The 26768-nt window shown below is 37.2% G+C and overlaps 1 protein-coding gene across 1 annotated transcript in view; it reads right to left on the reverse strand.

The window, feature by feature from the left end:
* Window positions 1-316: 316 nt before the first annotated feature.
* Window positions 317-26768, reverse strand: part of LOC125230485 (calmodulin-binding transcription activator 2) — a 177732-nt gene continuing 151280 nt past the window's right edge. The window contains exons 7-21 of the mRNA XM_048135646.1: window positions 25682-26725; window positions 25170-25410; window positions 24592-24812; window positions 24087-24356; window positions 23690-23880; window positions 23253-23390; window positions 22558-22652; window positions 19075-19142; window positions 18633-18772; window positions 16562-16731; window positions 16035-16171; window positions 14690-14793; window positions 13092-13166; window positions 6449-6550; window positions 317-5816 (exon numbers count right to left, since the gene is read on the reverse strand). Coding sequence (XP_047991603.1) covers window positions 5738-5816; window positions 6449-6550; window positions 13092-13166; window positions 14690-14793; window positions 16035-16171; window positions 16562-16731; window positions 18633-18772; window positions 19075-19142; window positions 22558-22652; window positions 23253-23390; window positions 23690-23880; window positions 24087-24356; window positions 24592-24812; window positions 25170-25410; window positions 25682-26725 — 3075 coding nt within the window. The 3' untranslated portion in view covers window positions 317-5737. The remainder of the gene's footprint in view (window positions 5817-6448; window positions 6551-13091; window positions 13167-14689; window positions 14794-16034; window positions 16172-16561; window positions 16732-18632; window positions 18773-19074; window positions 19143-22557; window positions 22653-23252; window positions 23391-23689; window positions 23881-24086; window positions 24357-24591; window positions 24813-25169; window positions 25411-25681; window positions 26726-26768) is intronic.

Below are 26768 nucleotides of genomic sequence, written 5' to 3' on the forward strand. Positions count from 1 at the left end.
CTGCTCAATCATCAGATCAGTTCCATGATACCATAATATTGCATTGTCACGTGATTTACATATGTGTTCAAAATTTCAGCTCAATCGGAAACCGGGAAGTGGGTCAAATTTAATGGGTACGTTTTGACCCAAACTAATATACTAACAAGGCAAGTTGAATAAAAGTTGGAATTACTAGCACTCAAACTTACCAACTGACCGTTGAAGTTTTTTGTAAACATAATACTTTATAACAACTGCTTGTCCGTCAGAATAATACACAGTCGACTAAAACAAAATAGGATCAAAATAAAAATGGTGACAATAAAACAACGAATATAATCAGCAGTAATATTTTAAATTGCTTTGAATCACAATTTCGTAGTGTTTATAGATTATAATAATTACAAAGGAAGATTATTTTTGATCAAAGTACACTTCATCCCAGATCAACTTCTCGAACTCTCCCTTCCAATAATAAATTCTCATATAGCAGTCTAATAACAGCAGTAACTAAAACAAACAAATATCCCTATATATAGTGACTTAAATTTCATATTTGGTAACTTTAATTGCTTATATGATCACAATTGAACTTAGGATGTCTAGAAAGAATCTTACGTATTCACAAATCAGAATTATTAATACTATGGCATGACTTTCTTAGCAAAATTTTAAGGATATTGTCTTAACAGCGAATGTTGTACTCACAAAGAACAACACTGCAAAAATCGTGTCATTAGATATTTTTGCCAAGAATCTAGTTTTTTCTATATACTTAGCTATGTTCTGCAACTACATGAAGAAAACTGGTGGTGATATCTATAGTAAAATAAACATAAATGCTTGACAATTTGCTATTTTCTAAAACGTAATGGTAAAAGACATTCTCAGCATACTATAAACGCTAATGATGAATTTAATAATATATATTATCAAAGTCACGATATATATCGAGAAAAAAGTCAATTTAGCAAGTACAAATCTGATATAAATAATTGACACTAGATACACGAGCATGCTAAAAGAGCTAAATGAAATAGCTCAGCTGAAATTACAAGATATTACGAGTGTAAGTAAAACTGCTAACTTTATGTTTTCAAAAGAAAATCTATATGTTCAATACAAACTTTTCAAACATTTTATAGAAATAGAAGTCTGCCAAAAAGCGTTCTTAGTCATTCCTAAACCTTCCAAACGTTTTTATATCAAGAGAAATATTTTAATTTAATCATTCAATTTGGACAATTCACAATCTCTACAAAGAGATTCATTCATACTTGGTGTTTTAGAAACCTTGAAACTGGCAGTTACATTTTACTTACATTTGCTACAATTGAAGCAAATCATACTAACGCAAAAATTCCATCTACATCTTCATTCACTTCAAAACCATCATCAACTGACGCTATATTAGCGTCTATTACATTATTGTATGTTATCTTAATATTAATTTTTTTTGCGTTAGTATATTTAATTTCAACATTTGCTACTTTTAAAATAAAAGCTCAGTTGAAACGCTTCATAATGCGTAACCAAACTTTACGTCAAAAAACAACATCATAAAATTTGCTATCAAATATATTACATGCTACAATATAAAAAATGTTTCAAGCGATAACACTACACTAGAAGGGTTGTAACCAACTTTAATTTGCCAAAATTGCATAATAAATAAATTAAACTTATGATTAATTCTGAAAAATATACACTACAGAAGCTGTGCTTCGTTTACCAATACAAAATTTCTTAATAAACTACACTTAAAAGTAAATAATATTACTAACATAATTTTCATCTAATATCTTACAATTGCTTTCAAAGTTACGTTACAACCCGTATTTCTGAAGCTAAGTAATATGAAACAAACTAGTGGTCTAGCATTTCATAAACAAAATTACAGCTAATACGCAGTGTCATAATTTTTTTAATAAGTTATAACTTATCTAAGTGATATGCAATATATTTTAGGCAGGCTCGTTTTCAACAGAAAGCACGATATGCACTTCACCAACAAAGATTTTAATGTGTGTGTTTATTTTTAATTTTTTTTTATTTGAAGGGGTTTTATTTTAGGTAGGTGTGTTTATAATTCTCAAGATAAAATTCTATCTCACTATTCTATAAAAAAAAACAACTTTGGACTATTTGAAGATGAAGAAAAAACTGCAGTAGGTATCTTTTTGGCGAAGCGTCATATATTTAAAAACGAATGCAACAGCAATAATGCGAAAATATTCTGCGCATACAATGGCTTTAAAACATAGACATAATGTAACTTTAACACATTCTCAGAATAATAATTTGGTAATATTATTCCAATATGAAGCAAAAACTGACGTATAATTATTATAACAAAATATCACGTTTATATTTAAAAGTATTTTTCTGATTTACAACATTCACTTCGTAACTTTCTTTGACATTTCTTTCCAAAAGTCAATCAGTGTTTATTTTTCGATAACTTTTTTCAGTACGCAGAAAAATATCTATTTTTAGAGTATTAACACTCTTAACATATTTTGATGTAAGTAAGTAAAGCCTTTGGCAAACGTGTTTAAATTTAATAGCTAAATCTACGGCCCACCATAAACTAAATTTATAACCAACTGTAGTCTCACTAAGTCTCTCATTTCAAACCTTTAGTAACACTTCTATCATGAATCGTAGTCTTAGAATACTTACTATATACGAAGTTAAAATGTGTGAACAAGCTTCTTATAATTTAGTAATAAAAAGTATTAGTTTAAACTTTTAATTTAAATACTATGTATAGATTCCAAGATTTTTCTTTCTCATATATAAGTTATAATTTATCTAACTATGTCTACTTCTAGTGCACTATGTTTTAGCTGTGGTCAATGACTAAGGCTTGTCGTAAGAGTGTTTCATCAACTTGTTTTATGAGCAATCGGTTTTTGTGTAGCTTTGTACGGGTGCTTTAGAAATTACTCTTGTCAAAATCGCCATATGAAAAATAGCGACCGGAGGATAGTCAGCAAAGTTCCAATACATATGGAATATAACATTGATTCCTTCCATGATAGTCCATCCATTAAAGCACACATACGTGTTACACACAAAAAGATATGATTGAATTACTTTTCTGTACATGTTAAAGAATAAAGACTTAAAGTAATTACTAATGAACACTTTAAACCTGGATTTAATAATAAGGCTATGAATATTGCTTTGTATGACGTAGAAACTAATATAGACACAGTTGATGAAGCACGGCTTACGACGGCACTAAGAAGCATTCTATATAAACTGTATTGTGACGATCGCGTGGATAATAAAATACTGTCTCTGTCTACATCACGAGTTAATTCCACCACAAAAATATTATTGCTTTCAGAGGTTTGCGTTATCGTTAAAAATACTTTTTTTCGTTTATTTTCCCTCTTTTTCTATTAATATCATCAGCGCTCCTGAAGCAATCGTGCACGCTATCCAAAAATATATACGCATGACCACTAGCTAAACGAACTATTTATCCGTTGAAAATCATAATGAGAGAATAACTTTTATGGAAAATTAATACATCAAAACTTTTGGCGCAATACTATTCGAAATACTGGTTTTGTATCCGCCATTACTACATATACATATATAAATATAACATCTTAAAATTAGCGATCCAAAAATATAAAATATACACGTTGTATTCGTGCGCCCTCGGGTGCCCCAAACCTTGCAAGCGAATCGCGCCCCTATTATCACTGCCAACAATGTCGTTTTCGCTTCTTGCCGTAATGCGACTTTTGCCATTACGCTACCAGAGGGTGCAAAAGCCGCCTCAACTGGACGGTTATTCTCATTCTGCGACATTCATTATTATTATTTAAATGAAATCACTCACTTACTCCGAACAAGTTTGAAAAATACAATCTGAAAGTCTATTAAAAGTTAGATGTGAAGGATGACTATAGATTTCAATACTGTCAAGAGTAAGATAGAAATTCTATTAACACTGGGCCTCCTAATTATATTTTGAAGTAATTCAAATCTGACAAGAAAGTTAACAGTCATAGGAAAAATGTCGTTATGATAGTTCAAATGAATTAATGTAAACTTTGTCTTATTTGAAGATCTAGAACAAAATCTAATTAGAGAATTTAGAATGAAACTGAAAGATGTAACGTAATCCAGAATTCGTCTTATCCATGGCCCTGCACAAGCAAAGCAATCGTAGTCGTTCGTAACTTTTGCTTTATAAAAATACGAATCGAAAATATTTCGACGGGCGCTCGTCGACTTAAGGCTAAGCTATGGTTACTCCTAAATCTTAGTCTAAACTATAATACTACATTAAAATATCAGAGAATTCAAAAAAGGGAATATTTAGGTAGTTTATTCTATATTTAAATGGTGCACAACCTTATTTTTCATGAACGCTAGATAAATATGGCGTTTAGCTTTAAGAAGGATCTAAAACCAAGGACTATCTAATGAACTTATTGTAGAAAGATCAAGATTCTTCAGAACTATGAAGAGAAATTTTATTAGGAACTGGGGATAGGGAAATTGACAAACTTAACGAAGTTAAACAGTCTGTTCAAATAACAACAATTCATGAATAAAACAATGTTAAAATAACGCGACGGTAGGTCTCAGTGAATTTATCGACGAAGTTAAGCTTTCGTAAGAGTTAGATCTAATCTATCGGAATGTTTTAAGAATGCAGAGATCGTGTTCGATGATGTCTAAGGCGTAACTGCGTAGACTAAAAGAGATATAACCTATTTAGGCTGGAATGAAACCTATAGGGTAAACTTCGACCAATAGTCAAACTAACTGCATAATTATTTTTTTATTTTTCTTAAATACGATAAAATCTCAAAATACTCACAGCTCATCGGGTTTATTGTATTATTCGCTAGGTGCAACTACTTTATAAGAACAGTGGCTTTTTAATAATTTGAATTTGTACTTAGCCTACACGTTTGAACTCCACAATGAATTTTATCAAAATGGAGTCGATAATTCAAATTGTGAAGTTTTTAAACGAAAAATAAATAATAATTTATCATAATTATAACAAACTTGCGCATTTTGCACAAAACGTACACAACTGAAAACATAACCGTAGTACGTAGATTCAATTTTTTATGAAAAATTAGCCAATATACTGATGACCTAAGTAACCTATTACATTCAATTTAGAGTTTTCAAAAATATGATTCCTAAACAAATGTCTCAAAAATACGTTATGAAAATATAATACAAATACGATAAAATTTATACTAAATATAACCCTGTCTATGACCTGAAGAGTTTAAAATGAAACGAAACTTTTAAATCCAAACTCTGAACAAGTCATTATTTTAGGAAAAATGGGTCTTTTGGCAGTTAGAAACTATCAGTAGTAATGCAAGTATGTTTCATTCCTTTTCACATTTGATATGAGAAAAGAATTTGATTCCATTACTATTAATATTATCTCAACTATTGAATTCAAAAATAAATTTAACAAAAAAAGATAGGATGGTGCTGAAAAAGCTTTAGCTTTACAATTACAAATGTAAAAGATAATCTTAAAATTTCAAAAGACAAGGCCTGAAGTCTTTCACAACACTTAGAAGAAACCTGTTTTCAAATTGATTCAGTTGATGATTAAAATCATGTCAAAGACGAAAGCAGTAAAGAAGAGACAACTAAACTAAATGTCGTCCGAATACCGTTTATAAAATATGTTAATCTAAGTACATGAGTTTGAAATTAGAGTGAAACACAAGGGTCGGTATCGTAGGTCAGGTCACATTTTGAACAGAAGCTCAAGTAGCAGATCATCGTCGGCGTCCATTGGCGACTTTGGTGCCAGGTAGTCCACTATCCTTTGAACAAAAACGAAAATACATATTGTATAATATCATTATGGCGAAGAAACCAAACATTCCTATCATTAAATTAAAACGTGACTTAATCGCGTAAAACTTACTTTTATATTTAACCTGACGTTTCGGAAGTGACATTACTGGATTGAACTGCACAATCCTAAAGTCCTTTCAACTGAACGTCTTTACTACCTATAGCATGAAAAAAAATTAAACAAATTTTTAATCATCCTGTATAACAAGTTCAGCTCTTGCTACAAACGCCATATTTTTTTAAAATATGAACTAATTTATATTCTACATCATACAAAAGTCTCATCGACCTAGTCCAGAAGGAACATTACGAAAATAATATGAATTGGCTCTTTGGTGCCTACTATTCTCTAACGAACTCCTACATAGAGACTTAGAGATGGTATGGGTGCCGCAAGACGGGTGAGGATCTGGTAGGCCCAGGCGGAGATGGCGGGATGACCTGGACACGTATCTCAGCGACTGGCCGGAGATCATTCATAACTGGGACGAGTGGAAGGGAGCCTTTGCCCAGCAGTAGAATATGGGCTTGTAATAAAAATAAGGGTAAAATTCCTGGCTTAAGAAGTGAAATAATTAAAGGAATAATGGTATAATACCTATTGGGCGTGCGTATATTGGTGGTGTGCTGCAGAAAGTTTTGGTGGGCATCCGGCGATCGCAGGACCACCCTCCCGTTTTCTGCTCGCGCGTTCTGCAATCTGCCAAGAGACAATTTACAATTAGAAAAAGTTACTACTGTTTCGTTATCATTCTAGTTTTATTTAACATCTATAATATACAAACTCTAGTCTTAGAAACTTACGTTGGTAGAAAACTCTTCCCAAGTACTAGCAGCGTGAAAAGAAACAAAGGGTTTTTTGTAAATCCATTTCTAATCCTATAGAACTTTTACTTGAATTACGAAAAAAAATATAACGGTTTTTATGTAAATAATTCTTATAAAGAACGATTAAAAATAAAATATCAAAAACAGATGTAAACGATTATTTTATTGTTACACCAAGGTTGAGTAAAAGCATTGAAACCACAAGACGACTAAGTCAACAAAGAAACAATTATTTGACCAAAACAAAGTAAATATGAGTGGATTCAACTGGATTCGATATAAAAGTAAATACTTAATGTTCAGAAAAGGACCAGTATTATGAGAGGCATTTCTTAAGATTATTTTAAGTGGAATCAAACACTAAGAGAAGGCATTGGGACATTAAGTATTCTTAAGAATATTGATTCTTGAAAATCGACTTTAGAATAAAGCTGATCAAATGTACTTAACAACAATATCTTTATAAATTAACAAAATAAATTCAATGAATTATCTTTATTGAGTAATTAAAGTTAACTTATTCTATATGAAATAGTACCTAGCCATAAAAAGACAAATATTAATTAAAGGTGCAGCTTGTAGATATACAATTTAAAATCCGAAGCGAAATATTTATACAGACACTGATTAGAAGTCAACCAACAATCGCTTACGATTCAAAGAAAAATACAAGAATACCAAAGCCCGAAAAGTTAAACCGTCCTTTCCCTAAAATTTCTCCTAAAATGACGCAACTGAGGAAATTTTCCGACCATAACTTGCCCTTTTGTGTAAACACAGCACAATAGGAATTATGAAGAAGAAACTTAATCTCAGTTTAGCCTCAATAATTTCCGGGGGATTCTTTAAGCTCGTCGAAAAACGTCTCGGATAATTAAACTGACTTTTATAGAAAGGTCGTTCACATTGACATTATTGTTTGGATTTTTGAAAAGAACGCGATTTAATATAATAATTTTACCTTTTTTCTGACGATTCGGCCAGGTTGTACTTGCACTTTAAGTTATGTGTACAAAACGTAAAGAAATTAAATAATTATATTTTTTAAGGGATTTTGAAATTATTATTTTTGGGATTAGGATAGTTTTTGATGCAAGTAACTTTCCGTGTGGTTACGGGTTAAGAATCTCACCACCCCCTTTCTTCCCGTGGGTGTCGTAGAAGGCGACTGTGGGATATGGGTTAAATTGTGGCGTAGGCGAGAGGCTGGCAACCTGTCACTGTAAAGTCACAGTTTCGTTTTCTTTCAACCTCTTATTTGCCAAGAGTGGCACTGTAACTTTAGCAGTTTCATGTGCTCTGCCTACCCCTTTATGGGAAACAGGTGTGATTGTATGTATGTATGTAATTAAAGTTAGTGTTGTAGTTGATTCAAGCATTAGCGTAGGTCTACTGTTAAACTCGGGCCATTTGCTTTTGTACACTGGGTTCTACTGCTATTGGTAGCAATTTCGGTCTCACCAAATTTATCCTGTTATTTTTTGATCAGAATCCATGGGTACTTACATTTAATTTTATAAAATGTCTTTGGAATTATCCAAAGGAACGAGTCTGTGGCGCTAAAAATCATAAATTGTGTTTAAATCTTTTTCATTTTTTACGGAGATGTACAAGCTCGCAGTACCACTAGTACAAAAATAGAGATATTAAAACGCTGAAGATCCACACGTATTTAAATACTTTTATCCTTTATTTGCTATTTCCAAGAAAATACAATGTAAGTACTTAATCTTTTACCCGACCTTATAACTATGTGCAGAATAGCATCCCTAAATGTCATTAGAACCGCAAACCTTTCTAAGATTAAAAGTACAATAACTCCATATTCCTCTCCTTCACATACACAAGGTTCGTATTCTATACGCCTAAAATTATTAATACAAACGTATATAAAAAGATGTGAAAAGTTGAAAGTAGAAAAACGTTCCATAGAAATGGTGATCAATAGAAAATAAGAAAGCCCAACCCGGGACCGTTATTAAAATGATTGACAATGCTCATATCTATCGTAGATGAAAACATATTTGATAAAGAAATTCTTCCAAAAAACATTGTTTGCTTGAAAAAGGGTTCTCTTGAGTTGTTTAACATATAATCATACCTGTATCTCATAAAAGAATAGGCAGACTATATGAAACTACTGAAGTTTCAGTACCACTCTTGGAAAACAAGGGGTTGAAAGAAAACGAAATTTTGACATTGCAGTGACATGTTGACAGGTTCTCGCTTACTTCACAATTTTAACCCAACTCCCACAGTCGACTACGTCACCCACGGGAAGAAAGGGGGTAGTGAAATTCTTAACCCGTCACCACACGGGAAATAATGTTATCACTGTCACTGTTGAAAAAATTTTTTACATTGATTTGATTGCCATTATATTAAGCCTGTAAAAATCAATTGAATTTTTTTAATGCTAGACGGAACTTACTATTTTTGCAACGAAGGAAGCAAGAAAATTATCAAAGTTGTGAATACTCGGCTACCAAAGACAACAGTGCCCTTGGGTCGCCATTTAATCTAATTACTTAAGGATCCCTAAAAGCGACTTATGAGCAATGGGCCAGTGAGTGTTACATAACCCTCCAGCCATTCATGACGGCTTTGGACCCTTTGTGACGGCATAATCAACTTGATATTGGACCCTTGAGGCACCCCGAATTAAAACGACTTATAGGTAACGATTTTTCCGCTGAAATAAGACTTGTTGAGACAGGTTTGAGTGCAAAAGGGATCTCGAATAACTTCTGAGGAAATGTTATTGTGAAGATGTATTTCAATGACTGTAATCAATATGAACTTGAGTTTGTATTTTTATCGAGTCACGTGGCCGTATTTATTTAAGCTACTTTTAAATGTCATAACTCGTGAAAACTAATTTATGATTTTAGATGCCAAATTATTTAGTATAAAACACATGATTGTACAAGAAAAATAATACAATACATATAAAAAAGATTTAAATAGTACTACAAAGGCTTCTGGGAAAAAAGACATCAAAGTCAAGTAAATGCCGTGGAAATGAGAGCGTTAAAAAGCATGGGTGGTGTGAAGTTGCGCGATAGAATCAGAAATAGCGTGATAAGAGAGAAGTGTGGAGTCGATGTAGGATGTGATGACAAAGATTGAGATGGGTATGTTAAGGTGGTTCGGGCATGTAGAGAGGATGGATGAGAGGAGATTAACGAAGAAAGTGACAAAAGAGTTATGACAAAAGAGTGGAAGGGTCAGTTGGATGTGGAAGACCTAGGCGAACTTTTCTTGATCAAATCGGGGAAATATTGCAAAAAGGCCAGGGGCCCGTTTCTCGAAAGGTACAAGCCTTGTATTACAAGTGCGCGAACTGTCAAATCGTATGGGTTGTCATGGAAACACACTTGTAATACAAGGCTTGTACCTTTCGAGAAACGGGCCACAGGTCAGAAGTACTCGAAACCAACGAGCGTGTATGAGAAACGTTATGAAAGTGTGTGAAGCGAAAGTGGTTCGTCAGGATCGTAGTAAATGAAAATCCGTGATCTCTGCCTACCCTTCTGGGAAACAGGCGTGATTGTATGTATGGGAGGTGACTCACTGCGCTCTGCGCGCCCGCGAGGCAGGACACCATGTGGCCATCGTTTGCTGTGACCTCTCACGCGCCTTCGACACCGCCGATCACGGGCTCGTGGCAGACAAGCTGGAGCACTATGGGATCCGTGGTCCAGCACTGAAGCTGTTACTCTCATTTATGACCGGTAGGGCCCAAGTGGTTGTCGGAGGACGCGGCAGTGTCAGATCGTCGGAGCGCCAAAATCTATTGGGGGTCCCACAGGGGTCTTGTCTCTCAAACACCCTGTTCAGCATCCTGCTTAACGACCTGCCGCTGGCAATAAAAGGCGAGGACATCTTCATGTACGCAGACGACGTTACAGCAGTTGTAAGTACGCCTACGAAAACTGAACTAGGCGCCGCGGTGAACAACGTAGTGCTGCAACTTAACGAGTGGTTTAAAGCGAACGGCCTAGCACTTAACAAGGCCAAAACCTGCTTCATGGCAGTGAAACTTAACGGCCACTCAAGTGAAAGCCTACCCGTGAGTGTGGACGATTCTCCCATTCAGCAGGTGTCCAGCACTCGCTTGCTTGGGTTCCTCCTCGACACCGCTTTCACATGGGAGCAGCACATAGATGAGCTATGCAGCCGGTTAGGTAAGGCGTGTTTCGCTCTGCGCCGCCTGGCGCGAACAGCTGGCCGGGCTGCGGTGCGGGAGTGCTACTTTGCGACGGTCCACTCACTGCTAACATACGGTACGGAACTGTGGGCTCGAGCTGCCGATTGGTACCGCGTTTTCTCCCTACAAAAGTTGGTGCTTCGTGGTATGGCCGGTAAACCCAATGACGCTCCTGCTCGCGACCTCTTTGTAGAATTTAAAATCATGCCCCTCCCCTGTATACTTATACAACAAGTGGCTGTATTCACATACGTCAACCGCGAGAAATTCAAATGCAGAGGTACAAATGATAATTACCCCTTACGCAGCAATAAACACGCAGAAAGATTAATAGCAGAGCGCCACAAATTGGCGAAGTCGGCGAAATCGGTCTATTGTCTCGGTCCGTCAGTATTCAACCGCCTACCAGAATGTATCAGGAATGCAACTTCCGCCGCCGGTTTTAAGACTAAATTAAACATGTGGCTGCTCAATAATATGTTCTATGATTATAATGAATTCTTCGACATGCCACTCACCTTGTAATGTTTACACTACTGGATATAGATTGTTTATTTAAATGCAATATTATGTAAAAGTTTAGTTCGACTAAACTGATTAAAATTAAATAAGACATGTAACTATTGTTATCAATAAATTTTTCATTTTCATTTCATTTTTTCATTTTATGTATGTACAGAGGCGACCGTATCCTTTTAAGATATCTCTTCCAGTTAAAAAATTGCGCAATTGACGAAGAGTTGGAGATGGTAGACGTCCGTTCTTTTTTCATTAATGATTGTTTCCACTAGAGCTGGGACAAATACAAATGAAGTAGGAATTTTCTATAGTTATGAGTCATAAATTATTTACAAATCCACACAACTCTAGCCATATTGAGTTGAATATAACAAGAACAACAACAACTTTAGCAAGATTGTCTCACATTCTTAATGTCAGTCGCTTCAACTACATACGAACTAAATGTTGTTCTTCATACATTCACCTTGTACGGTATTTTCATAAGACCCTTCCACCCCGCCAGTAATATTAGTATCGATGCGACGGGGGAATACGCCGATATAAGATATAATATGTTTACGAAGCGGAAAATGAAAAAGTAGGAGGAAGCCATATTAGTATTATTGAATATTGCGTCGGGGAGTAGCAACTTGTTACTTTTTCCGATTGGATCTTTACGAATTTATAAAGACTTAAATGAATACAAGTATTCTGGATTGCAAAATAAGTTTACAAATTGTTTTGTTTGCTTTCGCTATTAATTAAAAAAAAGTAGGAAGTCATTAAAGATGTACAAAGTACACAATTGCGTGTCAAATGCTAAAAGTGCGATCAAAATCGAAATGATGTCAAATAATTTGAAGGATATTTATTAAATAATTTTTAAGAAAAAAAAAATCCGCCGCTTTTGGGGTTTTGGTGGGGGACTTGCAAATGTTAGATTATGTAAAAATGTGTATGTAATTTTTAAAACTGCTTTTAACACAAATTTAATGAATATACGTATACCGTTAAGGTTTGAGGATTTTCCTCAATTCCTCATGAATCCGATATCCGATTACATAATTATAAGAAATCGAGCTTGACAGAATTTGACTTGAAAACTCAATATACGCATAACAAAGAGAACAAATCTCCTAACAAATAAATGTGACTGTTCTGAACTTAAATGCATCCTGTTCTTATAAAAATACCAAAGTCATTATAAGCGTGCCGTTCAGATTTAAGGAGTTCCGTTCTGATTATCATTAACAGTTCCACTGCACCAAATGTCACTGTTCTGGACGTAAGTGCATGCTGTTCTTATAAAAATACCAAAGTCACTATAAGTGTGCCTTTCAGATTAGAGGAGTTCCCTCGATTTCTCCAGGATCCCATCATCAGAACTGGGTGGGCAGGTTTTAGGCGACTGACAAGGCTAGTAGACCGAAAAGTATCTATGAACCCTATGACTCTTTAGGGCGGCGCATTTATAGTATCCTTGCGTTATCCCGGCATCCGGCACGGCCCATGGGAGCCTGGCAACTAATCCCAAGATAAAGTAATTTAGTAGCAAGGTAACCTTCAAATCCAGAGTGAACAGGCATCTTCTGGGCTAGCTCACTGCATCGTAGGCCACGTCTTTGCCTTTGGCTAGTCTGTGGCCAAGAGTAAGCCCACTTATAATAACAAAAATAAAGTTGTATAAGAATTGTCCACTTACTTGATTTTTGACTGCCTCATGAACTGTTGTATCTTCCTAGCTGCCTGATTCTGCCTCCGTTGAGAGTAAGTCCTTCTAAAAGAGAAAAAATAGGTTAGTATTTGATGCCACATTTATATAGGAATAGCTTTTGCCCGCGGCTTCGCCTGCGTTAAATTCGGAAACTGCGGTATGCTCCATACAAACTTCCACCCCCTATTTTAGGGAAGTGGGGGGTTAGAAAGAGATAAAAAGTTGCCTATGTCACTTTCACTTTCCAATCCTTCAACTATCTCCACTTAAAAAATCATGACAATTCGTCGATCCGTTTTGCAGTGAAAGACGGACAAACAAATAGACACACACACTTTCCCATTTATAATATTAGTATGGATTAGTCCTATTCGTTTCAATATTTCGTCAGAAACCCTCTTCATAAATTCGATAATGGATGTTGAACGAAAGATTTCCGTAGCTTTTGTCGTGATAAAAAATGACAGTTTACGTTATTTCAGTCTAAATGTGCCGATTGAAAAATTAAATTGTAAATCTTTGGTATTAATACCATTATCACAGAATATATAATAGTACAAGTACAGAAGGCTCACTGCTTTGATGTTTACGAAATGCCGCCTTTTTAAATACCTACAAAATTCTTACAAAGAAACGAGCCGCACGTGCGCGGCGTCCGGCGATAGGGTTACCTATGGATTAAAACGAATTAATACTCACATAAAATGTTATACTATTATATTCAAGTCTTGGGTACTTTCTAGGTATATATACTGTATTTATATATTTTTGTTCAAGTTCCAACATTACAAGCCTTATTGAACTTTTTCGTGGGACTTAATTAGTAGTAGATCTGTGTAAGAATGTCCTATGGTATTTATTTTATTCATGATGTCTATTTAACTAAGTATTATTTTAGCCATTCGACACGCGGACATCGCATATGAACCTTAAAAAAACTTGCGACGTAAAGTAACAATAGAAAGAGCGAACGTGCATTCCGTGAGAACGCGCGCCACCCCTGAGTAGGCCGCGAACTCGCGGCCGCCAGGATGTACTTGTAGCGCGGCGATAGAATCACGGAGTGAGCCGCCCCTGCCATTATTGCAATTTAGTCATCGTAGCCGTCGCGTCGGTCTTGCTACAAATCATAGTTCATATAAGTACCACTAAGATATTATTTAGAAAAAAATTGTAGAGACTCCTTTTTGGATATGAATCAAAAAGTTAAAAGGCTATCTCGAGGCTAACTTCATTCAGTTGTTTAGGAACGTTGAAACGCGGCGTGTGCGATCTGTGTACAACACTTTTTCTTTTTAATTAATTTATTGTGTTCTGTTCATTATTATTCTTTTATTTTATGTTTCGATCACAGTCTGTTGTTATTTTTCTTGTAACGTTTTCACTTTCTTAACTGTTTGATCACATTGGTGGTCTCATTGGAAGATCAGCGCTGGAAGTCACCAGCAATACGCTGAGATGAGGCCATTTCGTGGCACTTCATTCCTTTCTGTCTTGTTGTTATTATGTGTATTTTGTCTTGCCTGTGTTCACGAATAAATGTTTATTCTATTATATTCTATTATATCATTACTAGCCATACTTACTTTATAGTAGCATTGGATTGGTGAGCGAGACGACGCTCGCGGTGTGAGCGGTAACCCCTCTGTATGACGGTCGCTGCGCAGTGCATTTGTTTCAGGTACGCGAACTGTCAAATAAACACAAAATTATTCAAAAAATATTTTAAGCGGGTTACTCACGTCAGTCGATATAACGTTCGACATCGAGGATCTTTCTCAAGAGTAGCGACTCCGCCTTGAGATGTCGAGAGCGCGACGCATACTGCACATATTGAGAAAGATCTCGGGAATGGATCGAAACTCGTCCAAAGTTATATCGACTTAACACATCAGTAACCCGCTTAAAATATTTTTTAAATATGTTTGTCTCAAATTTCTGACATTACAGGTCACTTGGTACAAAAACAGCAGTGGGCTATTTCATCACAGACCGTGACACTGACAATTCTGTGCCTATGTCTGGATTGATATGTAACATTGTTACTCAGCGTCAATATTTCTTTGTTGGACAGGCATTGAACTGCGAAGTGTCACTGTCAGGCGGCAATTGTCACTATTGTGAAATACTATTACGACTTTCAATCTGGCGGTTGCGAGACTCGTACCAATGAGTTTTTCGGAACATATGTGCAAAATGTCGTTTCAAAATTTGGTATTTGCCAGTCGCTATTCGGTGAAGTAAAATAGTATTTTATACAATCGTGATATACCTAATACAAAGCTTTTCAGTCGAGTACCATGTTTAGGCCACGAAGCTTGCTGAGTGGCCTAATAGTACGGTACGAGAGTGAAAAGCTTAATTATATCACTATTGTATACAATACTTTTTCTACGAGTCATCATCTTCATCGTCAATGGACGGAAATATCATCATTCATGCAAGTTAAAATTAATGTTAATAGAGTCGTTCACCGTTGTATCAACATCGAATTACCTAGCAACCAATTGTTTGTAATAACCGTCTCTGATTGGCCGATAACGCGACAGATAAAAAAAATGTGTTTCAGATGCAGGAAAATTTGCCAGGTATCGCAAATTAGTATAGAAATTGTATGAAGTTCTATTTTTGAAATTATTACAGTTAACTAATGAGCTTATTATAATTGAGTCGGAACTGCCATAGAGTATCCAACACTGAAAAGTTAGCACTTATAGTTTAGTCTGTGGTGCCCTAATTGACAGATTACAGTCGACAAGTAGAAAAACATCGTTAGAAAACCGGACTAATCTTAATAAGGCCTAGTTATCCTTCAGGTTGGAAGGTTAGATGGCAGTTGCTTTAGTAAAACTAGTGGGATAGTTGGGATTAGTTGTCAAAGCTGACGGATAACTCAAAAAGGATGTGATGATGATCAGATTGTTAAGCTACCTGTTTGTACCGCCTATAACAGTTCTGTATCGTGATTGCAGCGGCGGCGGCCCGCCGTTGCAACTGCCGGCCGCGGTACTGGCGATATGCTTTCTGGATTGTGATGGCTGCCGAGTACAGCTCTCGTTGCTCGCGATCTAAAAACAAGATACAATTTACAAAATAATTTAAAAAGTGTACCGATCAGGAACTCTTGCAAAGTTGCTTGTGGCGGTGGAGGGGGTAAAAAGTGAGCTTGAAATACTAGTGAAGCTGTCGTTGTCAGTTCTATAATAGACACTATCTATGTGGATGACGAGCATAAAGCTGATAATGAGAAGATTTCCAATAGCGACGTTGCTCTTTAAAACTTACCATTTAAAGTAAGACTAGAGAAATGTATAGTAGCGTTCAAAAATTTCTGCAGGGTTGCTGAAGGCACGAAAGCATTGCTATTGACAATCCTGAACCTGAGACAGCTGTCAACACTGCGTCTAAAGAAACAGACAGGAAATAGACAGGAGCAATGTTGCCAGACTTTAACTCACCGTTTAAAGTAAGACTAGAGAAATGTGTGGTAGCATTCAGGAACTCCTGTAGTGTCGCTGAAGGTGCTGTTGGCAGCGAAGGCGCTCGGGGGGAAGGCGGTGGGGGGGACAGAGCGGAGCCTGGCGACACGGAACCGGACGAGCAAGGGGTTGAGCCGCCACAGTATGTCCTGTAGGAAAATAGAAGTTTGCACTGACTTTTTTATGTATGACTATTGTAACAAAGCCTGGCTCGACAAGCAGAAAAGGCTCCGTTCCAGAGCTCCTCCTCCTCTTGACTCACGTTTCACCTGTGACAGATGTGGCAAAAGGTGTCGGGCTGCCATCGGACTACTAAGCCACCAAAGACGATGTACCGGCACCACACAATAAAATCACTGCAACAATCATCTGCTAAGATGTCGTGGCCAATAATGATGATGATGATTGTAACAAATTGAATACATACGCAGAACACTTAAAATTATAGATATTGAAGTGACTCTTCAAGGTTATTCAAGATTTTGCTCACCGCATGCCCGGTTGTAAATTATACAGAAAATAAAATTTATTGTATGGAGAAAGTGCTTTTAAACTGTCAATAGTAGAGCGGCGAGAGGGTCTCGGAAAAAGTTGATGTGACTGGAGAGTATACTGCTGAGAAGTGGTATCGTTGTGATCGGTAGACTTTACTGAGTACGAAATAATGACTTGTCGCATTCTCATATTACCCTTAATATTATATAAGTAAAAGTATGACTATGTGGCCTTATTTGAAAGTTAATTTTAGTCTATATCGGAAAATGCCATGAAATTCATCGCATTTCTCATAAAAAAGGGCATTTTCACAAAAAGAAACCAGCGTGTATTCTTGATAAAATTACAAAAAAATTAAACACAATAAAATCAACAAATAAAAGAAAAAATAACTTAAAACTAAACTTAAACCCTAGTTTTTCCTCCCCTGGCCCTCTGTGTAGGTTTCAGGCCAGAGAACAACCCATATGTCACCTTTACCTCCCCTTTTAAACTCGTCTAGGGTATCAAACCTAGGGAACCAGTCAAATTGCATCCCCGCTTTTTTTCTTTGTAACCACCGTAGACTGGCGATTATTGATTTTAAGAAAATGGTTGACATTGTTTCTTAAAGGACTTTAATTGTACCTTCAAATGATACCAATATTGATAGGTTACGATGAATAAGATTAGAGGTATATCTGCTTGAAACGAATTTTGCGCGAGGTGTAATTTGGTAGACGCCGAATGTATGGGAACGCGTGTCAAGCGGTACGCCCTGCCTACAGGTATGTTCTTGTAGTTTGCTTATTTATTATCCGATCGTAGAAATTTCAATAGCAACAGATAGCTTAATAATGTAGCTAAATAATTTATATAACATATTTTTTAGCTAAATGGCCGTTTTCATTGCCTTTTTGAGTCACAAAAATCAAAAAAGAGAGTAAAAAAAAAATATTTTTTTGCATTATTGTTAATTAAAAAATAACTAACAAAACTATACTATTCACATACAAGAAATTTTAATCAACATGTCATACGCTTTCAATCGACACCTCATTTTTCAAAATTGGATAAGGGGTTCTAGACAAATTGGCAAAAAATTGAAACCCGGGACCGCGATCTTTGTGACGTCATAGTTAACCCCCCCACAGTCTGAGAATGCGACAAGTCATTATTTCGTACTCAGTAAAGTCTACCGATCACAACGATACCACTTGTCAGCAGTATACTCTCCAGTCACATCAACTTCAAAACTAGACGACTTTTTTCAATTCCGCCGCCTTACTACAAACTTTGAGTCAAAATCCAGAAAACAGTGGGTTTTTAACGTAAGTTATTCTAGAAAACTATTAACTAAAAGTAAGTGCATGGCCGTATAAAAAGTATTATATGCAACGGTGTTTAACTAAGTCAAAAACTACTTGCGGTGGCTTTCATAATAATTTTCGGCTTCGCCTCAATTAGTTTCCCACGCCACTCGCCTTATTTAAAGGCCGGTCGCATACAATATTATAAAATCTTTCATTTGTCTTTTTAAAGATCAGTGGAAACAAAGGTAGTTATAATAATGCACCTGTATGTGTTATCGCAGAACTCAAAACTAAAGTCGCTGCTGAAGTTAGTGGTGTCGTCCAGCAAGGGCACCATCAGCGTGTCTTCACCGCCGCCGGTACCACCGTCCAGGCCGCAGCCGAGCAATGAGGAGCTCTCATTCTGAAACAACGAAGATATAATATAGATGTTCGAGCTGTTTTTCACTTACGTGTGCTTAGGTTCAGGGGACCGATTTTATAATTTTGAAGGCACGAATTCGCCGTTCAAAAGTCTGTGAAAAACAACGTAATCCTAATTTTGAAAAAGGACGACTAGTGATTTGAAATTGGTAATGGTAGTGACCACTTATTTTCGATTGTGTTAGTAGAATTTAAATTGCTAATGGTGATGTTATTGAACGAAATTCACAAGATTGAATGGTCGACATTCGTAAATCGGCATAAGGTAAGTTCATTATTTACCTTTATCCTTTCCGGCATCGCCGCTATAATCTGCTCTGCCAGCGTGAACACCCGGTCATCCTGCTCCCCTGAAACATTGTTGTAACGTGGTATCTCTTGCAATCATTATAAGGCACAACTTACAATACTCCGGTCCTCTATATCATCGTTTACACCAGTATCATCTGTAGTATCTATACTCTGTACTTTTAGGCATTTATAGTTTCAACGTAAACAAATAATTTTAATTTTTTTGGTTTGTTACATTTGTCGGTTGATCCAACCAAGAACAAAACCATGCTTACCTATCACTGAGCAATCTGTCTTTAACTTTTTTATTTGGTTGTGTAATGTTTTAATTTACCCTCAACTGGCATAAGATACTTTTTGAGGGTAGCTTTTGCTTACATTTATTCAAATGCCTACAGATACATGTTTACGGACCTCTGTATCTGAAGACCTAAGTACTGTGTTCGTACCAATATCCTCTTGTCAATATTCTTCTTTATAGAATTTAGGGATTCTTCTTTTCACTTTTTCTAAAAAAAATATGTAGCTTGCTTTTTCTAAGCACTTTTTTAAGTTTTTATTAATTAAATATCACATTTGGAGTAATGTTATTGCCATATCCTGAAATGACATGCATTATTCAAAACATAAGTTAAGAATGTTGACATGAAGTAATTTTTATTTTTCAGTTTTAAGCAAAAAATAACTGATAAACATTGACGACTAACATGAGGCAACATAAAATATATTCCGGTATCATTTAAGGAATCGTTCATGTTTCAATGTAGTTTTTATATTTGCTTATGTGCCTCATGTTATTGTGCTAAAACATCAACGACATTCATTTTGTTTCCTTAACAAGCATTTTTTTCTCATTATATTCTCAATATTGTCATTTACGTGCGACTCGTCATCCATCATAAAAAAAAAATATTTAAAAAATATGCTTGTTTTTTAATTGCATTATAAATGTCTGCGTTTATTTTGTAACAATATATTATAATACTATATTCAAAGAGCTCACTTATTTTTGTAGCACTTGCAGTTCTTTGTGTTTTTGTAAAGCTATTCACTTCCTCAAAACGTGCTCCAAAAAGCTCTTTCTTACGTTGCAACATTTAAATGATGAAAATATACCAATACAAAAATAATAAATATTCATTTTGCACGACAGTAAAAAATAGTGTGTGAATTTGTATGTGCCAAATTAATCCAGTAGTGAAAATAGTGGTTTGTGGATTTACAGTGCTTGAAAACTCACCTGTGAACCTAAAAAAAATATAAACTGGTGATTCTACACATAAAAAGCACATATATTATATATTTCATGCAAGCAACAGAGTATTCATGCAGTGTTATTTTGTTGTAGCTTCTGAAATATGTATTGTGTTTACCAACGATGACTTGAAGTGTAGCGATGTAGGAGCCAATCGATTTGAATGTGTCGAATAAGTACAGTGGATAGTGGCTGACCAATACGATCCATAGAAAGCGACATCCATTCACAACATCGAGCAAGACAAACTGAACCTTTATCAAAGAAATATCACAAGGTCAGTTTGACTTGAGTTCTACAACACCAACACAGGGGATCTCCGCTCATAATTGGATACAAAAATACAGAAGAAACTACAAAAACTAACATTGTGTCCTTGGAGGCTACAGATTGGCGGTAGAGAGGGACAGAGATATAGAGATAACATTGGTTAGAAGAAGATCGAGCTGCCAGAGCGGCGATGCATTCTACGTACAACAATTCACAACATCGATAGGACGAGCGGAGGATACTGCTACTTGAAATGGTATAGAACAGTTCAGTCTTGTTAAAATATAATTTTGAATCATTCGTATTCTTCATCTTAAGATGGAAGGTTTTATGGCAGTCAAAGTCTCATATCATTCCAAAAAACCTTCCTAACTTTGCTCTTAATATTTTTCCAACACAAGTAATATAGATTTTGTACTGGACTTGGTGACCGAAATTGCTCTAAACACAGTTTCTTACCTCAAAGCGGAGTGAAACTAAATGTTATCACAATTTGTCACGTCAATTTAGTTTTGAGTTTCTCTATTTGAATAAAATTTTCATCTTGCTATTTCCCATTTTTATTTGGGCTTGGGATTTCCTAATAAATTTTCTCAATATTATTTTCTCTTTGAAAATTTAATTATTAACCAAGCTCTACAGATTCTATAATAAATAAAATAGGTAATTCAATTTGCCTTTCACCTTCATCAATTCCCTCATGAATATCCTTCTTATCAGCAACAAAATCATATTTATTACGTTCTAAATATTCACTTTATTTTTTACCTGCCAAACTACTCCTAACCTTTTCAACATCATATCCTCTAACACTACTCGACTGCAGTTCAGTTTAACATGAATTTGACATTGTAATATTCATTACATTCTGAATGTTTACTTTATTTTTTATCTGCAGAACTACTCCTAACCCTGCGCTCACACATACTACTTAAATGCATTTAGTCCAGTTAAGTATGTGCCTGACTGCACCGTTTTGTCGACTGCACTATTTACTTGACTGCACTGTTTTGTCCGCAGTGTTTGCTGAGTGCGCCGTAGCCAATGGACCGTCTATACCGTTTCACGACTGACCTGGGGGCGGCGGCTCGGGCTCGGCGTCGGACAGCGCCTCCACGTCTATGAGCGGCGACGCCGCGCGCCGCGGGGCCGTCTCGCCTGGACAGAAGCTCTTCTCAATCCTGACCAGATACCTCCTAACTCTTATGTTACTCTTCTTATTAAAACCCTAGTTAACATTACTTTGTCCTCCACGTGTATACGGGGGATCAGTCTCGCCGGAACGGAAGGATCCTTCTCATTCTACATCATCATCATTCACCCGATATTGCCTTACTTCCATTTTATGATTATTGACTTTGGGGGTTTTTTTTAATTATAAATGGGCTTACTCTTGTCTAGAGACTAGGCAAAGGCAAAGACGTGGCCTACGATGGAGTGAGCTCGCCCAGAATATGCCTGTTCACTAGGGTCTAGACCTCAGCCTGATGTTATTTTAATCAATATTCTTCATTAACTAATAACTACCTTTTCATTATATTGCCTATGTATATTATCTTCAACTGAATTAACATCTTTATCGACATCTAATTTATTATCATCATTTTTATAATACATTTAGACATGTTTTTTCGAAACATGATTATATTTTTTTTGAATTTTCTACTCTTTTGTAATACATGTGTTAGAGTTAATTTAGTCTAATCGAAAACAAAACACGCCATTTAGTTTATTTTTTCAGTATCAGACTGCTTTTAATATTTATCATCGCTACTTAGATTTTTATTAATGAGAAGGACCTTATACACTCAACCGACACCACTTACAAACTAAATCCTGGCGATTGCAGCAAATCAAACCCGAAAAGTTCTGTCGTAAATAAATAATCATCAGCAAATGAAAATTGAACCGACTATGGAGTGAGACCTATGAAACGGGCGTCCACTTACAAAGGGCTAGGTCCATTCGGCGACCGATCTTGGAGTCTAACAGACTGTCCTCCGAGTTATCCGAGTCTAGAGGTAAGGACATGCTGCGTTCCCATCTGAAACAGTTAAGGTTTGAGTAAAAAAGTTGTCAGGAAAATAACTTGAGTCACATTGGCTTGAACTCAATCTTGAACTACAGGAAAAGATAAGAACGTTTGCTGACAACAAAACTACACAGGCTGGTTTTGTATGTACTAGCCAAACTTTGCATAGTCACTTTTGAGGTCATAATGAACAATTTTCATTAGATTTAGATTTCTTTATTTCATGATAAAAATTACACTATGTTATACAAGTCAAAATTATGTTTATCTTCTCATTATGATAGTCAAAAATTACATCATAAATTCATTATTATGTGACCAATGCTGAAAACTGGCTACATTTCGATTGGTGTAATGCCACTCATTTCTATGGAACAGCCAATATTTTTATCTAATGTCGAAAAAAGAGACAAGTTCTAGCCTATTTGGTAGTGACTCTGGTTCTTGGCTAGTTCGTGGTGACCCTGACCACGAACTAGCCAAGAACCAGAGTCACTACTAAATAGGCTAGAACTTGTCTCTTTTTTCGACATTAGATGCCACAATCATTATTTAAATAAAATTATAAGCTCACTTACTATTATGTGTGGGTTTAATTTTTTTATGTCTCACCTGGCAGTAGATTTGCCATCAGGCTTGTCGATAGCTGAACTGGATCTGAACGCGTCGGCCATGTTTATTCCGCTGTCGATGGACGGCCGTTTTACTAAATTGCTCTCCAAACTGCCAGCACGACCCTTTTGTGATAAACTGGAAAGTAAGAATTTTAAGGTTAAAGATACCATTAAATATCATTGATTTATAAAAATTGTGAACCCAGCGCACCACAGGATTGCTAGATTTCACATTCTTTGGATCATCAAAGAGACGAGGGAAGACATTTAAAGCGTTTCTGGAAAATTTCCTGAAATGTCCTCGATTCGAGAATAATCTTGCTTAAGTAGTTTCAGATGACTAAATAGGGATAGCACGACGCCACAAGGCTTGGGACTTGACACTTCTTTCTTTGCTAGTGAGACGAATAAACGATAGTGACAAAAGTAAGTTACCTATCAGGTCTAAGGAAGACGCCATCCCTAGTCGGCGGGTGTATCCGATCCAGCAAGGCCGCCAGCCTGTTGTGTCCAGCTCGTCGCGCCGCCGCCGCCGCCTGTCTCGCACCAGCCTCACATAAAGTCCCTGCACTCCATCTTGCTAGGACGATAGCTGTTTCGACGTGGCCTGCTGCGCTTGCTACCATCTGGAAAACATGATTAACACTTACAATATTTGGCAAAAAAAATCTTGGTATGTTAAAGTTTTTGTCGTTGACTATCTTTTTCCACAAGCAACACACTTTCGACAAAAATTTATCAACCCTCAAACAAATTAATGACTTAATTCGTGTGTCAACATGTACATGGTTCTGTTAATTTATTCTGCAGTAAAGAATAAAGGTCTACTCACCAAAGGCGTACAGTTCTCACTATCCCTCGCCCCCAGGTTAACCTCCTTCTCCAGCGCCAGACTTGCATCATCCTGCTTCCACCGCAGCAGCACTGTCGTCAGCTTCGTGAAGCCCAGGGCCGCAGACAGGTGCAGAATGGTAGAACCCTCTTCGCCAGGCTCCGTGGTGAAACCCTCGGAGTTGCCGGAGGAACGGGTGCTCAGGTTCCGGCAGAAGGAGACGAGACGCTCTTCGAACTTCGGGTTGGAGTATAGCTGGACGTCTTCTATCTGGAAAGTTAAATTAACGATTGTGAATTCATTTTCAACAATTAATGTTGCATGTATTTAAGCTACGACTCAGTCAGATCAGTGTGGGTACATATTTTTGAAATTGAAGGAATAGTTCAAAAATTTACACCTCCGGGAAGACTCTAATTTATTTGGACACCGGTTCAATCGTTTCTGCCAACTCGAACCCACGTACCCCTTTGATTGCCCAATCTTCACCGATCCTTCCACTTACTTGATTTCCATCATCCATCGGCTCAATCTTCACCTGCAGCCTCCCATGCAGCCGCTGCAAGCGCTGCAGCAGCGAAAACCGCCTAAAGTCCAGCGACGGCAGCGGGGCGGACGCAGGCGACGGCGCCGTGGCCGGACCCGCTTTGTACTCGAAGACGACTGTGTCGGACACCACTCGGCCTCCGCGGGCCACTTGGAGCGCTGCTAGGCCGGCTTCGTGTGCTGGAATGAAGTGTACAAATATTTTTAAACATCCATGCATGCATGAAATGCAGACAACAAAAGTGTCAATACGCAAGAGCGATAGAGATAGATAGGTACGAAACAAATATTATCATGAGCGTTTCTGCATTTAGCTACGTACACACGATGTTTTAAATGTACCATCTAGCTTTATTTGAGCATTTTTCGATTATGAATGGTGGACCCAGGACACTTGTATGAACTTCTACAAGTTTCTTTTATTAATAACAAACGCTGCACAGTGATGATGTGAATTGCAGGCCTGAGATTCTGCAATAACTATCTTAGTTACACCTACTCAAGGAAATGCCAATTTGATAAGAATCAGAATCTCACCTGGACAATAGCACCTCAGCAGTCCATTCTGCACGAGTATCGACGGTACAGGAAAATTGTCGAACAACACAGTGTACTGATCCGAAGTGTCAGTCCACGGTCCCGCGACGAGCACCTTCACTCCGCCTTCAGGGTACGCCCATTCCGGGCAATAATCGGTGATGCTTAGCGCCCCTTCACTGGTTTCAGTCTGCATTTTCTCGTTGGCTTCTTCGGTTGGAGGGGATTTACCACGTATCGACTAGAACGTAAAACGTCAGTATTGTTTCAAAATGTAAGCAGTTGTGTTTATTTATTTTTCATACAACACTGTAAGGAATTTTATACTCGGTTAGATAACTGACAAATTCAAAGATTTGAGACCAGTAGGCTTAGCACAACTTGCGTTCTCAATCATACATCAAGCGTGATTTCAAGTATGGACTCGCGGGCGACAGCGCCAGTTATGCTAGACCGCCAGGAAGTTCTATCAGTATTGGTATTACTATGATGACTGTGAAACTTATGCTTACCAAAGGGTGAGTCGATATCGTACTAGGGTCCAAAACTTCCAGCTCAGGGAAGTCTCCTAACATATCAAAAGCATCCAAATTTACGAACACATTATCATCCACGACATGAGTCGGGGATGCGACAGCCTCACAACTCTCTATAAAATCCATAGTATCGATACCTGATACCATTACATTAGCAGTCTCGGTCACTCTCACAGCGCTTCTATCTAGTTCACAAGTAGGCATATTGGCTGATAAGGTTTTCTGTATGTCTTCATGAGACAGTTCTAGCGTTTCATCAAAAAATGCGCTCGAAGGACCTAAATGTCCATCTGTGCCGAGCAGTACTAACGTATCATCACAGTTATCAGTAAGTATTTTACTTTCTAGTCGCTCCACTAAATCTGGATATCTCGAAGGGGTCGCCGGAGCACTTGCGATCATTTGATTTCTACTCCGCGGCTCCATTTTAATTTTCCTATCAAAAGTTTCTATATTCACTTTCTCTTCAACGGGTTCTACTTCGTATGTTGAAGATTCAGTGTTCTGGACGCACGAAGATGGCTGGCTGTCTGGGACCTCTCTTTTCAGCACAAAGGTTGGTTTGTACTGATGCCGATACCTGTCCCTGGGTTCTTCGCAGACGAATGAGGTCACAGATAGCGGCGAGACTAGTGAGGAATGTTGTTGACTGCTGTTGCCGGCTCCGTTTAATATTAATAAGCCTCCGCCTCCTTGTATTTGTCCTAGTGACAGAAGGAGAGGGGAGGCGCTGTGTGTCGGTTGGGTCGATCTATGTTCTCTGGTGTATTGTCGAGGGGGGTGTGACATGGGTCTCGTGGAAGGTCCGGTGGTGGAAGATACGTGGTGATCTGAGGCGGGCGCTTTGGTGGATTGGATCCTGCGGAGCGGGTGGGCGCATGTTCTTGAGTCTTGGCAGGTGGAGTCGGGGCAGCCGCACTCGAGCTGTCTCGCCAGGGCCGCCGCCCGCGCGGCTCGCTGCTTCTCCATCAGCTGCCCGACGATGGCCTCCACCGTTTCCGCCGTCTGAAACATTTTGCCCTGACATTTGATTAAAATTGAAAATTCTTAAATCAGTAGAATT

Source organism: Leguminivora glycinivorella, chromosome 10 (assembly GCF_023078275.1).
Source record: "Leguminivora glycinivorella isolate SPB_JAAS2020 chromosome 10, LegGlyc_1.1, whole genome shotgun sequence".
Classification (NCBI taxonomy): Eukaryota; Metazoa; Arthropoda; class Insecta; order Lepidoptera; family Tortricidae; genus Leguminivora; species Leguminivora glycinivorella.